This window comes from Drosophila rhopaloa, unplaced genomic scaffold, assembly GCF_018152115.1.
Source record: "Drosophila rhopaloa isolate 14029-0021.01 unplaced genomic scaffold, ASM1815211v1 contig_203, whole genome shotgun sequence".
Taxonomy (NCBI): Eukaryota; Metazoa; Arthropoda; class Insecta; order Diptera; family Drosophilidae; genus Drosophila; species Drosophila rhopaloa.
This window is the reverse complement of record NW_025335088.1, coordinates 3094328-3108803: the sequence shown is the minus strand read 5'-3', so window position 1 is coordinate 3108803 and position 14476 is coordinate 3094328. Positions and strand designations below refer to the sequence as shown.

At 37.0% G+C, this 14476-nt stretch overlaps 1 protein-coding gene across 6 annotated transcripts in view; it reads right to left on the bottom strand.

The window, feature by feature from the left end:
• Positions 1-2285: 2285 nt before the first annotated feature.
• The window catches only part of LOC108044208 (nuclear factor 1 C-type), a 64001-nt gene continuing 51810 nt past the window's right edge, over positions 2286-14476 (bottom strand). For 5 of the 6 annotated variants that reach the window (XM_017123119.2, XM_017123117.2, XM_017123118.2 and 2 more), the window contains 2 exons: positions 4483-4678; positions 2286-4422 (listed from right to left, as the gene is read on the bottom strand). In XM_017123119.2, coding sequence (XP_016978608.1) covers positions 4373-4422; positions 4483-4678 — 246 coding nt within the window. In that variant the 3' untranslated portion in view covers positions 2286-4372. Of the gene's footprint in view, positions 4435-4482; positions 4679-14476 lie in introns of all 6 variants that reach the window. The other variant, XM_017123121.2, reaches the window with a different exon arrangement.

Here is a 14476-nt window from a genome sequence, read left to right as displayed (position 1 = left end):
ATACCCTCTGCAAGGGTATAACAAGAAAGGAAAGCTAACTTCGGGCGGAGCCGAAGTTGATATACCCTTGCAGAATATTATGTACATTATATTCTCAAAAATTATTCATATGATGCATTCTTAATACTCATAAAAAATCCCAACTTCCTAACTGTAAAAAAACCAAAGTTATGGCATTTCCGATCGTTCAGCTATATGGTAGCTATAGGATATAGTCGGCCGATTTTTTTGAAACTTGATAGGTCAGATTGATTGGCCAAAAATAAACCCATAGAAAATCCCAACTTCCTAACTTAACAAACACCAAAGTTATGGCATTTCCGATCAATCAGTTATATGGCAGCTACAGGATATAGTCGGCCGATCCTTATGAAATTTGGTAGGTCGAATTGATTGGCCAAACATAAAACCCATAGGAAATCCCAGCTTCCTAACTTTACAAACACCAAAGTTATGGCATTTCCGATCAATCAGTTATATGGCAGCTAAAGGATATAGTCGGCCAATCCCGGCCGTTCCGACATACTGCGTGCAAAGGAAAGAAGGGTGTGTGCAAAGTTTCAATTCGATATCTTTAAAACTGAGAGACTAGTTTGCGTAGAATCAGACAGACGGACAGACAGACGGACATGGCTATATCAACTCAGGAGGTGATCCTGATCAAGAATATATATACTTTATAGGGTCGGAGATGTGTCCTTCACTGCGTTGCACACTTTTGACCAAAATTATAATACCCTCTGCAAGGGTATAACAAGAAAGGAAAGCTAACTTCGGGCGGAGCCGAACATACATTATATTCTCCAAAATTATTCATATGATGCATTCTTAATACTCAAAAAAAATTCCAACTTCCTAACTTTAAAAACACCAAAGTTATGGCATTTCCAATCGTTCAGTTATATGGCAGCTATAGGATATAGTTTGCCGATCCTTATGAAATTTGATAGGTCGGATTGATTGTCCAAAAATAAAACCCATAGAAAAACCCAACTTCCTAACTTAACAAACACCAAAGTTATGGCATTTCCGATCAATCAGTTATATGGCAGATATAGGATATGCTCGGCCGATCCTTATGAAATTTGGTAGGTCGAATTGATTGGCCAAATATAAAACCCATAAGAAATCCCAACTTCCTAACTTTAAACATACCAAAGTTATGGCCTTTCCGATCGTTCAGTTATATGGCAGCTATAGGATATAGTCGGCCGATCCTTATGAAATTTGGTAGGTCGGATTGATTGGCCAAATATAAAACCCATAGGAAATTCCAGCTTCCTAACTTTACAAACACCAAAGTTATGTCACAGCTTATTTCGTGCAAGGAACTTCTTGTTAAAGCCTAGTATCCAGATCGACAAACGAGTATGCTAACGTAAAAACTTCAATATTTCCAGTGTGACCAAAATTTCGAGAGTTCATCAGATTTAAGCGTGCTACGGTCGTACTGTCAATCAGCTGGGCTTGTTGACAAGCAGTTAAAATTCAAATATCGTATCGGGAAAGAGCCTATAAACGATATTATTAACTACATGGCAAGAAAAGTCTGCCGCTGAACAAAGAAAAAACAATACAATTTAAATTTAACATGTGTTTTTTTTAATTTACTGATAATTATTTGCTAATTTAAAGTTCATAGCTGCACTTTTATTGTGTTTTTTCGTACATTCTTGATCTAAAAAACATTTTGGTCTGACAAGAGGCACATGTCCTCACATGTAAACTCCTGCAATCGACTTTTGCGAGTTTTTTGAGTTTTTCCCTCCATTTCTTATAATGTTCAGTGAGAAGCGCACGCCAAAAGATTAAATTTTTTAATCTTTTCGCTAGGGTTCACCCAAAGTTCATTTCAGCAGACTGGCAACGCTATGAAATATTCTGGTATTTTTTTCGTCGAGCTGAGTACCGACGTGAAAAAAAGGCCCGACGAAAAGTGAACGCCAGCTGTTTGCCTCTCGCTCTCTCTCATGACTGGCGTACGGTTTTCGTCGATCTGAATACTAGGCTTTATACCCAACACAAATGACTTTCCTTTCTTTTCGCGTAAATTAGAAGAAAGAATATAAGACAGTGATATTCAGGTTGCATCCCGCGTAAATCCCAATAAATAAAGGCTGGAACTTCTCGGCAAGGTGTATCGCTCAGCAGATTCAAGATTTGCCTGACTTCATGCAAGGATCTTTAAAATTCTACTATACCTTGTGCCATTTAAATGTACTCCCATCCCATATGCAATTCCATTTTTTCTTGAGTAAAACTCCGTTAAAGCGTAGGCAGGCAGATCATTTTTCCGAATGTAATATTCTAATATTTAATTGTCTTCTTTAATAAAATATTTTCTTAAATTATTACCAAGTCTCCTTTCTGTTGCAGTCTATACTTTTTATATGTATATATAAAAATTGCAATACAATATAATTTGTTTCATAATAAGCACTTTCATTTAAATATAAATTACAAACAGCGTTAGCGTAAGATTATATTCACAGCCAATTCCTATAATTAGTTTGAATATTGTTTGGTTTTTCACATGCCCTTTGCCATCAACTTCTGTTTGTTATTGTACTAACATTTTATAAATTTCAAAATTAACAAACGTTAAAACTAAATTTAAACTGAAAAGAAACTCTTAGGTCGGAGACCTGTGAAAATAGATTCCCACTCAATGTGACCAAGTTGAGTGAATTCCTATTATATCACTATGTGAGCCCACGACATCATAAGTAACTTAGAAAAATTATTTTTTCGAAAAACATTAATTTTAACTACAAGTGTTATTTTAATATTATTCACGTCAGAACTTACGACTACAAAATATTAAAATCAAACTAACTTTGACAATATGATAGACATTATTTCAGGCACTTATTATAATTTTTTTCTTACACTTAAATAAATAAAAACAGAAAGAGTCTTTAATTTACAATATTAAAGCTCTTAAAAAAATATAAATATTGAGCGTATTATATTGGAACTCCTTTTAAAGTTCACTCAACATTTTAAAAAAGCAATGATTATAATCTTTGAGCATATAGGACATAATCTATTTTAGAATTTTCCTCTATAAGTCATATATACACTTTATTGTGGCGATACTTTCGTTAGTACTGCTACTATTGTCATAACATTTTATTCATTATATTCCTTATTTTTGACATTTGAATTTAAATTCACCATCAAAATAAATTCTAAAGATACAATTATTTTTCGCATAAGAATTTACTTTATAATTTTTAAAATTAAAAGCTTTAATAAACTCTTTTTAATATCATGACAGAACTATTTTTTGTAAGGCTCTTATAAATGTATTTAAATTATCATATGTATATTAAGTAATATTTAGTTATTGTTCAGTATGGCTAGCATCGAAATTGTAAATTGCCCAGAAGACGCTATACTGGTTACTAGAGTTCTGCAAAACTTAAATAACACTATGATTCTAAGTCAAAAACAAAAAAATCCACAATCTTTTTTAGACATTCTTTCTGATACTCTGCAGAAGATTTGTATAATGTGAACAAAAATAACTATGATGTTGACCTCCAATCTAACGGAAACTAATTTTTTAATTCCACTGCCCAACAAGAAAATAAATTTTAAATTGGAATTTCAAAAGTATTCATCAAAACTAGCTAAGTCTTTTATAGCAATTAGAAAACTACAGTAAGAACTGGCTTAATTTTGAAAAAGATTACCTAGTGTGGTGCAGGCAGAATACTGTTTTGTCGGATTTGTTGAGAGCTACATATTATTTAATAATGCCGAAGGCCTTAAAACTAATTTTAAAATGGCTTACGCAATAGCCAATGGGTTGTAGCTAGTTTCAATAAGTACTTTCTCTGAAGTCAAATTTGGGCCGCGTTATCAAATTATCTTGGTATTCACAGTTCCGATGATTCAATCAATTTTGTATAAAAAAATTAAGAAGACGAGCTATCAATTTTTTTTTGAGTTGTCAACCTTTTTTTAAAGTGATTTAAAACACACTTTGAGTGTACTCGTGCAGGTCTATACTTCTATTATTAATGTTTTCATGTTTTTAAAAGAAGAAAACGAAATGAGATCCGGTACGTTTATTGAGCTTTTTAAAGCAACTACCCCGATTGCAGTTTTTCTTTAATAATTTCTTTCTCCTGGCTTACAGGCATTATTGTTATACCGGTGTAATTATATAGACGTATGACCAATTACCTTATTTCAATTCCGCCTTACTATATTTAAATATAAAGCGTAGTGTTATTATCGATTGTTTCAGTTAAATTAAATTGCTTTTGGTTTTATTCTATGTATTTAAGGTACTCCTATTTTATTATTGTTTTGGCATGCCCAAGCCGAAGAGTTTAATCACTTTTATATCATTGATCTTAGATCATGATACATAGTCACGGTTGGAGTAGTCATCTATATAACGTCCAGACGCTGAAATGAGTTCTAAATTAAATTAAAAATTAGTCACGCCAAACATAATTAAAAACTTACAATCATCCATTAAAATTACTTGGGTGTTTTCTATGTTTGTACTAGATACAGAATGTGGAATTATATTATGCTCCCCTTCGTTCCATCTAGTCCTGCCACTTGAACGTGATACAGCCATTGGAGCTGAATAAAGACTCAAATCTGTTGGACTTATAACACCAGACATTGTGGAAATGGAGCCGGCATATCCCAAAAGCTAAAAATTGAAAACAAAATAGTCCATTAATATAAATACGCTCCAATATCTCTTCCAAACTTCGTCGAATATCAATCACTGATAAGCAACAATCCATTTTTAGATTGATAATTTTCCAGCCGAATAGTCCACCATCTTGTTTAGAAATATATTCATTTAGAACAAACTCAGCGAATAGGCATGGTTCCCTTTGAATCGAATTTCCAAATTAAATGTTTTGCCATGGAAAATAACTTGAACTACAGTAAGTTCTAGTTAGTTCGCCAAACAACAATAAAAATGGGCCAGAAAAACAAATCAAACACATTTCGAGGACACTGCCAATGTGTTGGAAATCCTATCTCAATAGATACGCCAAGTTCATTCACCGATTGTTCCCCACAGGTAATGGATTCATTGGCCAATCGCTGAAGGTCATGCTACACGCAGGAGCAGAACCGCTTCTCTGGACAGTCGTCTCGAATTCGACCGCATCCTTAGCATTCGCATGTCCCTAGGATAGTCTTTAACAACCAGACATGGGCTCCAATAAATCTAAGTCATCGAATAAAACATAATCAAGTTTTTTGACAACATATGAAAAAAGGTGCTCTCTCGTCCTTCTTTAATAAAGTATTCAAGTTTCTTGCATACATTGTATTTACCCTTCAATATTTTGTAAATATTTTTTAAACACAAATTATGATTTGGTAGAAGGATACCATTCTAAAATACCCTTTTAACGACACACAAACCTATGGACGTTACATTCCCCGCCAAGCTAGCAATTAAATGATTCCATATAAACTCGAAATCTGTTTTTATACCCGTTACTCGTAGAGTAAAAGGGTATATTGTATTCGTGCAAAAGTATGTAACAGGTAGAAGGAAGCGTTTCCGACCCTATAAAGTATATATATTCTTGTTCAGGATCACTAGCCGAGTCGATATAGCCATGTCCGTCTGTCCGTCTGTCCGTCTGTCTGTCTGTCTGTCCGTATGAACGCTGAGATCTCGGAAACTATAAAAGCTAGAAGATTGGCATTTTGCATGCAGATTCTAGGAGTTCCTACGCAGCGCAAGTTTGTTTCAAAAAGGTGCCACGCCCCCTTTAACGCCCACAATCGCTTAGATACGATTTTAAAAATTTAAATATTTCGGAAAAGTAAAAATGCAGTTTTATTGTGTTTATTAATACCTATCGAAATGTAGAAGAAATTTTTCAAATCGGACCATTCGTTAAAAAGTTATGCGTGATCAAAGTTTCTATCTCCATCTCCCTCGCACTCCCTTTACCTGAGTAACGGGTATCTGATAGTCGGGGCACCCGACTATAGCGTTCTCTCTTGTTTTTAATAACTTCTGAAAGAAGTATTGTGTTATATTGTGTAGGGTGAGGTGTAAAAATCCAAAAGGGCTTAAATTACATTTATCCCCAAAGGCCCCAATAGCTTATTATCAAAAAATTGTATTTTCGCACTCTTGCTTGAAATTATTGCTTTTTCTTAAGGGTTTGTATACCCACCTCTTAAAGAAACCTTCCGATGTGTGAATCACTCGTTTTGTCGGACTATTAATCATTTTAATGCTACAGCTATAAATATCATCCCAGTGATAATGTATAATCTTATATATACAGAGGGCTACAGACCCGCAACATGCAACATGTATGCAAAACAATGGCCAAAGTAAGTAAGTTATACACTCAAAAGCACCTTTGTAAAAAATCACAGCACAATAGGTAACACAACACAAAAACAAGAATTATGTGGGAGAATCAAGCCAGGGCAAGTGACAAATATACAACCAATCGTAGGAAATAAACATAATTACTTTCAGGACGATCGGATTCATACAAATAAGCCACATCGTCAAAAATAGATGTTAAAAGGCTTAACCTCCAATATCTTCTACACCATTCAACCGCAAACTTTATTAACAAAGTAACAAAAAACATCCCAAGAAATTTAGTAAGCGTCAAATCGCTGTCGGACTTATCAACCAGCAGCAACCAACCAATACAAAACTAATATGCACATCAATCTGAAGAAACCAATAAAAAAATTAAAAAGCGATGTTAAGATAATATTATGTTAAGACTACTTATATAATTTACTAAGTTGTTTCATATCTCAAAGGAATACTTTGATAAATAGAAAACCAGCAAAATACAATTTTTATTTTTTTTTTAATTTTTGGGTTTTTTCAATTGGAGCTATATGATATAGTCGCCCGAGTCAGATCGTTCCGACTTATACACTGCCTGCAATAAAAAGAAAAATGTTTGGGAAAATTTCAAGAAGATAGCTTTAAAACTAAGAGACTAGTTTCCGTAGCAACGGACGGCCGGACGGACAGATGGACAGACAGACATGGCTAGATCGAACCTCCTGGTGATACTGATCAAGAATATATATATTCTTTATAGGGTCGGCAATGTCTCCTTCACTGCGTTGAGTAAGCTTTCGTCTTTCCTTCCTCACTCAGTAAAGGCCGCTTAGGCTTAAGGGGGACTCCCAATCAGGACAGCAGTTTGTTTTTGAATATGCCATAGATAAGTGTCGAAGAAGAAATTCCAGGTTGCTTCGGAAGTTGAAAATTAGAAAAAACAAACCTGTTTAATATTTGCTGGGCGATAACCGCGACCTCTCAGTTCAATCGCGATACACGGCCCCGCTAGAAAGGTTCGCATAACATCTGAAGTCCTTGTTCAGCCGCAAAAGCCAATTTCGAGAGACGCCGCAGAAGTTAACGACGAGCAGCAGACACCTGCTCCCTTGTTCCAATTAAGAACGGAGTACTCAGGTAAATAACCTCAGAAAAAAAATCTTGAAGTACCTGGTGGTACCAATAAATCATCGCTGCTAAGCCCCGTTGGCGATCATAAATGTCCTTAAGCTGCAGCCTCTGGTATGATCATACAATCACCACCTTTAAATGGAGGAGACTCTACCCAAATAGGGGAACAAAAGCTTTGCTATTTTTCTGATAACGATGATAATGATATAATTACTTCCACTGCTATTAATAATCAATCATCACGCCTGAGGTTGGCCGTAGTTTGTCTGATCCAGTGTTTCATCCAGTGTCCCCACGCAATGCCTCTTCTCAAACCAAATCACTTAATTACTGATTTTAATCTTTCTTTGGGGTTACTTTGGATGACGGCAGTGTGTACCGTGAGGTCTAGAAGCTTTTCAAAGATAATGGAAGCCCTGTCAGGACATTTCAAGCCGTTCGGGTCATCGTCAAGGGACTTAATGCACCCACTGAAATAACAGAAATGACTGCGACACTTAAGGCTTTGGGACACAACCCTCGGAACCCTGAATCCGCTGTTTCAGTCAAGAATTTGGACATCCTAAAAATGTTTGCTTACTCTTGCCATAGTGTGTCTGATGTATTGGTGACCATGAGACAAAGGACAAGGAGAAGTGCTTCGCCATGAAAGAGGAACAACAGGAAAGGCTTCTGGAATTTATTAATGGATTAAGGGCGGGGTATAGTATTCAAATATTGTTTGCATTTTTTTTCTAAATGCACAACATCTCGAGACTATTGTGTTAAAATTTTAGATCGATCCGAGTAAAACTTCCGAACTTATGGGCAGTTAGAAAGTTGGGATTTTCTATGTGTTTTATATTTGGCTAATAAATCCGACCTACCAAATTTCATAAGGATCGGCCGACTATATCCTATAGCTGTCATATAACTGATTGATCGGAAATGCCATAACTTTGGTGTTTGTAAAGTTAGGAAGTTGGGATTTTCTATGGGTGTTATATTTGGCCAATCAATCCGACCTATCTAATTTCATAAGGATCAGCCGACTATATCCTATAGCCGCCATATAACTGATTAATCGGAAATGCCATAACTTTGGTGTTTGTTAAGTTAGGATTTTGGGATTTTATATGGGTTTTATATTTGGCCAATCAATCCGACCTAACAAATTTCATAAGGATCGGCCGACTATATCCTAACTGAACGATTGGAAATGCCATAACTTTGGTGTTTTTAAAGTTAGGAAGTTGGGACTTTTTATGATTATTAAGACTTCATCATATGAATAATTTTGGAGAATATAATTTAAAGAATATTCTGCAAGGGTATATCAACTTCGGCTCCGCCCGAAGTTAGCTTTCCTTTCTTATTTTAAATCAGATAATTATGTGACCAGTTATCGTGTACACCGTAAAACGTGTTTTCTTCGAGGCGCCGCCGGAGATTGCCTATATCTCACTCAATTTTTTATATCTTTGGATAAAAAAATTCACACATGTTGCTTAAATGTTGCCCTATCAAATGCAAAAACTAAAAAAAATTTGGAACGCCAACAACTTAGTTGGAAAATCTCTTGAGATTAAACACCTCCTCCAGGAACGCAACATTCTACTGATCTCAGAGACACATTGAAAAAATGAAGGTTAGTCAGCAATTATATAGAGAGTGTTTCTATTGTAATTAGGGTTCGTAAAAATTTGTCATCGCACGGTTGATTTAGAAGGTTAATTACATCCCGGAAACTATAGGTTACTGCTGACGGCAGAGGATCAGTCAGGGTTACCAGCCAAGGCACTAGTTTTAGTTTGCTACCACAAACCAGCCAAGCCCCTAACGTAATTAACGCATAAATAAAAGCAAAATAAAAAAATTAGCGGCGAATCAAATTCTATCTCGCAGCTGTTTAAGGTCCGAAATTATGTCGTTGCTTTTGCCCTGTCGCCTCAAAACGGCACAATCATATACAAAATCAGAGCAAGAAGTAGTGAAAAAAAATCTTAAATGCAAGTTAAGCTTAGTGCACTTTTTGTTATGTTAGAGAACAACGGCAAGTGATGGGTGTCGCGATAGAAGCCTGAGAAAATGCAAGACTAAAAATTTTATCCAAAAAAAAAATTTTAGAAAGTTATGTTGGTGAAGTTCTGGTCTGGTTGTGCGCACGGATTTTGTCAAATTGCAAACAAGAAAATTCATTATTCCGGAATTTTCTTGTTTGCAATTTAACAAAAATCCTTTTCTTTTGTTGTATGTTCTTATAAATTCCGCTTTTCCTGTTGGACATAAGGAAATTTTTTGGGTAAGTGACTCGTTGGCCAAAACCTCCGAAATACCAATTTTTTTTATATTGCCATCTATTTTTTTTGAATCCAGACTCGATTCTTCTTTATGCTGAGTTTTGTTCGGTATGTTTGTGTTACGCTATGGTCCTCCCAAATTTAAAACTGGTCGTACCACGCACATTTTTTAAAATTATATTGTCAAATTAAGTAACTTAAAGGAAAGACAGCCAACATTTTGATACTAGCACCACCATCACAACATTTTTTTAGCGAAGATTCAAATAGTGGGCATATTATATATTATATACAAAAAAAAATTCCTTACCTACCACAACAAAATCCAAACCAAAAAACTGTTCGTAACTCGAGTTATAAAGGTAGCCCAATGTAAAAAAGAAAGTTACCTTTATAGGAAAATCGAGTCAGTGAGAGAGTGCCTGTTTATATTTGTAATAATTTATTGTTTTCAGTCCCTAATAAGTACAGGTAACTTATATGCGTGCAACAATAAATGGGTAATATTTTCAGGCAAGAAAAAAAGGGGGCCAAGCGGTGGGGCTTCGTGCGGCAGCACTAAGAGTTACTCCACTCTTTCATAGGCGCGGAGAACGAGGGTATGTCCCTAGACTTATATTTGTGGTTTACAATTAACTAATAAAATATATTTATTGCAGGTACTAGGGAATACTTTGTGAAGGTCTTAGATGTGGACCCCGATGACATGAAAGCGGAAGTCAACGCTCAGGCAGCTCTGCGGACCCCGCAAAGCGCGAAAAGGTTGACCACAATGCCGAGCTTGTGGAGATGAGATAATGCTCGAGAAAGGCTGGAGCTTAATGTCATTGAATTGAGCTTGGCTGTCTGCCATCCTTGACATTAAAAATATAATGAAATATGATAATATAATAAAACAAAAAACCAACCTATTTATATTTAATGAACTTGATTTGTTACCATTTAGACAATATTTAACTTTTTCTGCAGGCTGGGAATAATCTGCAGACATATTAGTCCGATTTGGTTGTTCGCATAGTTCTCTTGCAGTCTGTTAACAAGCATCATTTATAGCGCTGTTGTGCTCACTTTAAGTGTTGTGCAAAATGCAACAGGCTAGAATTATTAGCCACAGCTGTTCAAATCAGCTGTTTTCGGATGGTGGATGGTGGATGTGCTCTGTGGGAATCGGATTTTCACATTTGCCAAAAATCCTAACCGTTTCGAACGGGTGAACTCTATGGGTGGAAGGCATTAGGTGAATTGTCTCATTTATTTGTAGACAGAATTTACACGGATGATCCGGTTGAAATGACCCCGTCGAATTGGATTGGAACTCGAGTTCAAAAAATATATTATTTTATATTTGAAAATGGCTTAAATATCAAAATCTACCGGCAAATAAATAATAAGTTACTAACTAGCTGTTTGATTTAAAAGAGGTTGTACGAAGAAAAACCTTGAAAGACATTAGTATTCCAAGATGAATATAATACAAATGAATTTACCAAAAGCGAGCAAAAGTAAAGTAAACCCAAAGAAAATAGAAAGACGATACATAAAATTGGACTTTGTGCCTATTTATACCCGTTACTCGTAGAGTAAAAGGGTTTATTGTATTCGTGCAAAAGTATGTAACAGCTAGAAGGAAGCGTTTCCGACCCTATAAAGTATATATATTCTTGATCAGGGTCACTAGCCGAGTCGATATAGCCATGTCCGTCTGTCCGTCTGTCTGTCCGTCTGTCTGTCCGTCTGTCTGTCCGTCCGTATGAACGCTGAGATCTCGGAAACTATAAAAGCTAGAAGATTGGCATTTTGCATGCAGATTTTAGGAGTTCCTACGCAGCGCAAGTTTGTTTCAAAAAGGTGCCACGCCCCCTTTAACGCCCACAATCGCTTAGATACGATTTTAAAAATTTAAATATTTCGGAAAAGTAAAAATTCAGTTTTATTGTGTTTATCAATACCTATCGAAATGTAGAAGAAATTTTTCAAATCGGACCATTCGTTAAAAAGTTATGCGTGATCAAAGTTTCTATCTCCATCTCCCTCGCACTCCCTTTACCTGAGTAACGGGTATCTGATAGTCGGGGCACCCGACTATAGCGTTCTCTCTTGTTTTTAAATAAGTTAATGCACAGAACGAACATTACAGAAAGTTTAGCTTAGAGTGATTCTATAAGAACTCTTGCTACTCTTGTATTAAAAACTGACTTATTGACGAAATCATACAAGGTCTGAAGATAGGACGGTACAAACAAGGGGCCCTATTCCTCAAGGGGTGTAAAAAACTAGATCGCGTGAAGAGAAAAAGGAAAATATAGAAACAGACAAACTAGGATAAAATACAACGGTATTAAAAATAATATGGTATAGTCTATTATAGTCACATTACTCTAAAAAGTTCGTAAATATCGTAGTTAGAATAGTAATAGTAACTCGGGACTCTCCACATCCCCGTGAATAAGTTCGAATAAAAGTGGTGAAATTCACCTTATACCATTCCTGTCAATCCAGAACGAGGAAGCCAGAAGAGGGGCAGAAAGGCCAAAAGGGGCAGACGAACCACGCTTTATCTGGTGGGACTTTCTACACAACACGACCTGAGCCCAAAACAACTTTCAAGTGAATCAGGATAGCGGACAAAAGAGGACACTCGAAAAGGGACAACTCGGTCGGGCAAGCGCGAAATTGAAGTGAAATTAATTAAATACGACTAAAAACACAATTTTCATTCAATGAAAAATGCTCCTGGATATATATCCACAGAATGAACCAAAAAGTGTGAAAGTCATCTTACCTTATCCATCCTAATGAACCTGTTCGTTCAAACTACGTTTTTCCCTGTGTATATTTTCATTTGTATTAAATTCAGAGTCTGTGCACTCTGTTATCTAATATGTTAACTTAATTATGTTGAGACAGAGCGAAACGGAGAACATTTTGTGGATGCACCATTTTGGCGCCCAATGTGGGGCACGTGTGTTAGTTAAATTTTTAAATACAATAATAATTACTTATTTAAACGTGCAAAAAACCTTGCCTTTGTCGATCGCGCCGTCTGCACACAATTTTGGAGTCCTACTTTAGGAAGGCACTAACCATTCAATCCAAAAATTGAAACGTTGCATTCAACCGACAACGGGCGGGTTGACATCGAGAACCAAATTGGCTATCTAACAACTCCTCGGCGAAGATCTAAGCAGCATGATGGAGTCCAGTACCACAGCAGCTGCCCACGTTCAATGGTACTGGAGTACAAAAACTTCATAAAGTCTTTTACGCAGCTCACTGCTCGCGATAATTTGTCATCCATCGAAAAATTCAACGATCTTCACAACTGTCTGAAGGGCCCACCACTGGAAGCAGTATAGGCGTTCCCAGTCACCAGTGAGAACTTTCTAAAGGTCCTAAAATTTATGGACGCAATAACTTACAATCTCACATCAATTACGCAGACTCATCGATAATTCATCCGCTTTGTTCAGCTCTCTGTCGTCGCTTGGCTCGGATTGAAAAAATTCGCAATCAATGCTAATTTCCTTGATCATGGACAAGTGCGATCAGCAAACTCGAAACAAATAAAACGAATCGCTAGACTTCTCGTCGTTGCCATCCTGGAATCAGTGCGTCAATGTACTTGAAGCCACTGTCAGAACTTAGTGTCCAGCAGAACCTCCTCGAATCAAACTCGGAGGGCTTTCCATTCGAAACCAAATTGGTCTGCATCTAATAACGCTCACTACTCTTCATTTGCGCTCACCAAGGCCATGTGTATTTTGTGCTCCAGCAGTGGGCACAGACTCCTGGCATGCGACCAGTTTCGGAATTTGGATTCACAGCAACCGATCGCAACTACGTATGCTCATTCGCAACCACAGCCTGGTGGAACAATTGCCTATTCTCAACCACAATTCAGCGGAGCACCAACTCATGCTAGTTCGCAGGCATATCCTGTTGGAGCTGCAACCCATGCTCACGCGCAATCTGATGCAAAGGACGAACTATCATCTATTGCTGTGGCTAGAGTAACTTGTGATTTTAGCCACAGCAATTGGTGATAGTTTAGGACTCACTGGGTTCATACCGATTCGGGAGAGCACTCCTTGACTCGTGCTTGACTCGCATATATACATAAAGCATCGCACATCAACGACAATAAAGTCTCGACTTTCGCCCTTTGAATTATCTCTCGATCTCTGCATAACGCCTACCATCGCATATCTTCCGGATACCCGACCTGGAATCTTCCGCCCATTATGCCGTTAGCGGATGATCAATTTCATCTTTCCAGGAGCGTTGATATGCTGTTAGGCGCAGAGGAATTCTTCGATATCCTCGCTGTGGGCCAAGTCAAACTCGGATCCCATTTGCCGACTCTTCAAAAAACGCTATTCGAATGGGTAGTCGCGGGAAGCCATCGTTCAAATCAATCAAGGGAATCTTATGCGTATCTGGCTTAAAGCCAATCCGCCATCGATACAACTTTAATGCGTCTGTGGGAGGTGGAAACAATTGCTACATCGGCTAAGCGACTCAAGCCCAAACACAAATTGTGTGAGGAGCACTTTAAGCGTTTAGAGGAAAATGGAAGAATCGTCGTGAAGTTGCCATTTAAGTACACTCCCGATCAGCTCGGTAGCACTTTTGATATTGCTCGTCGAAGGTTCCCCAGCGACGAACGGCGACTTGTCCGTTCACCGGAAACCTACACCCAATATAGGATGTTCATGAACGAATACGAACAAATGGGCCACAT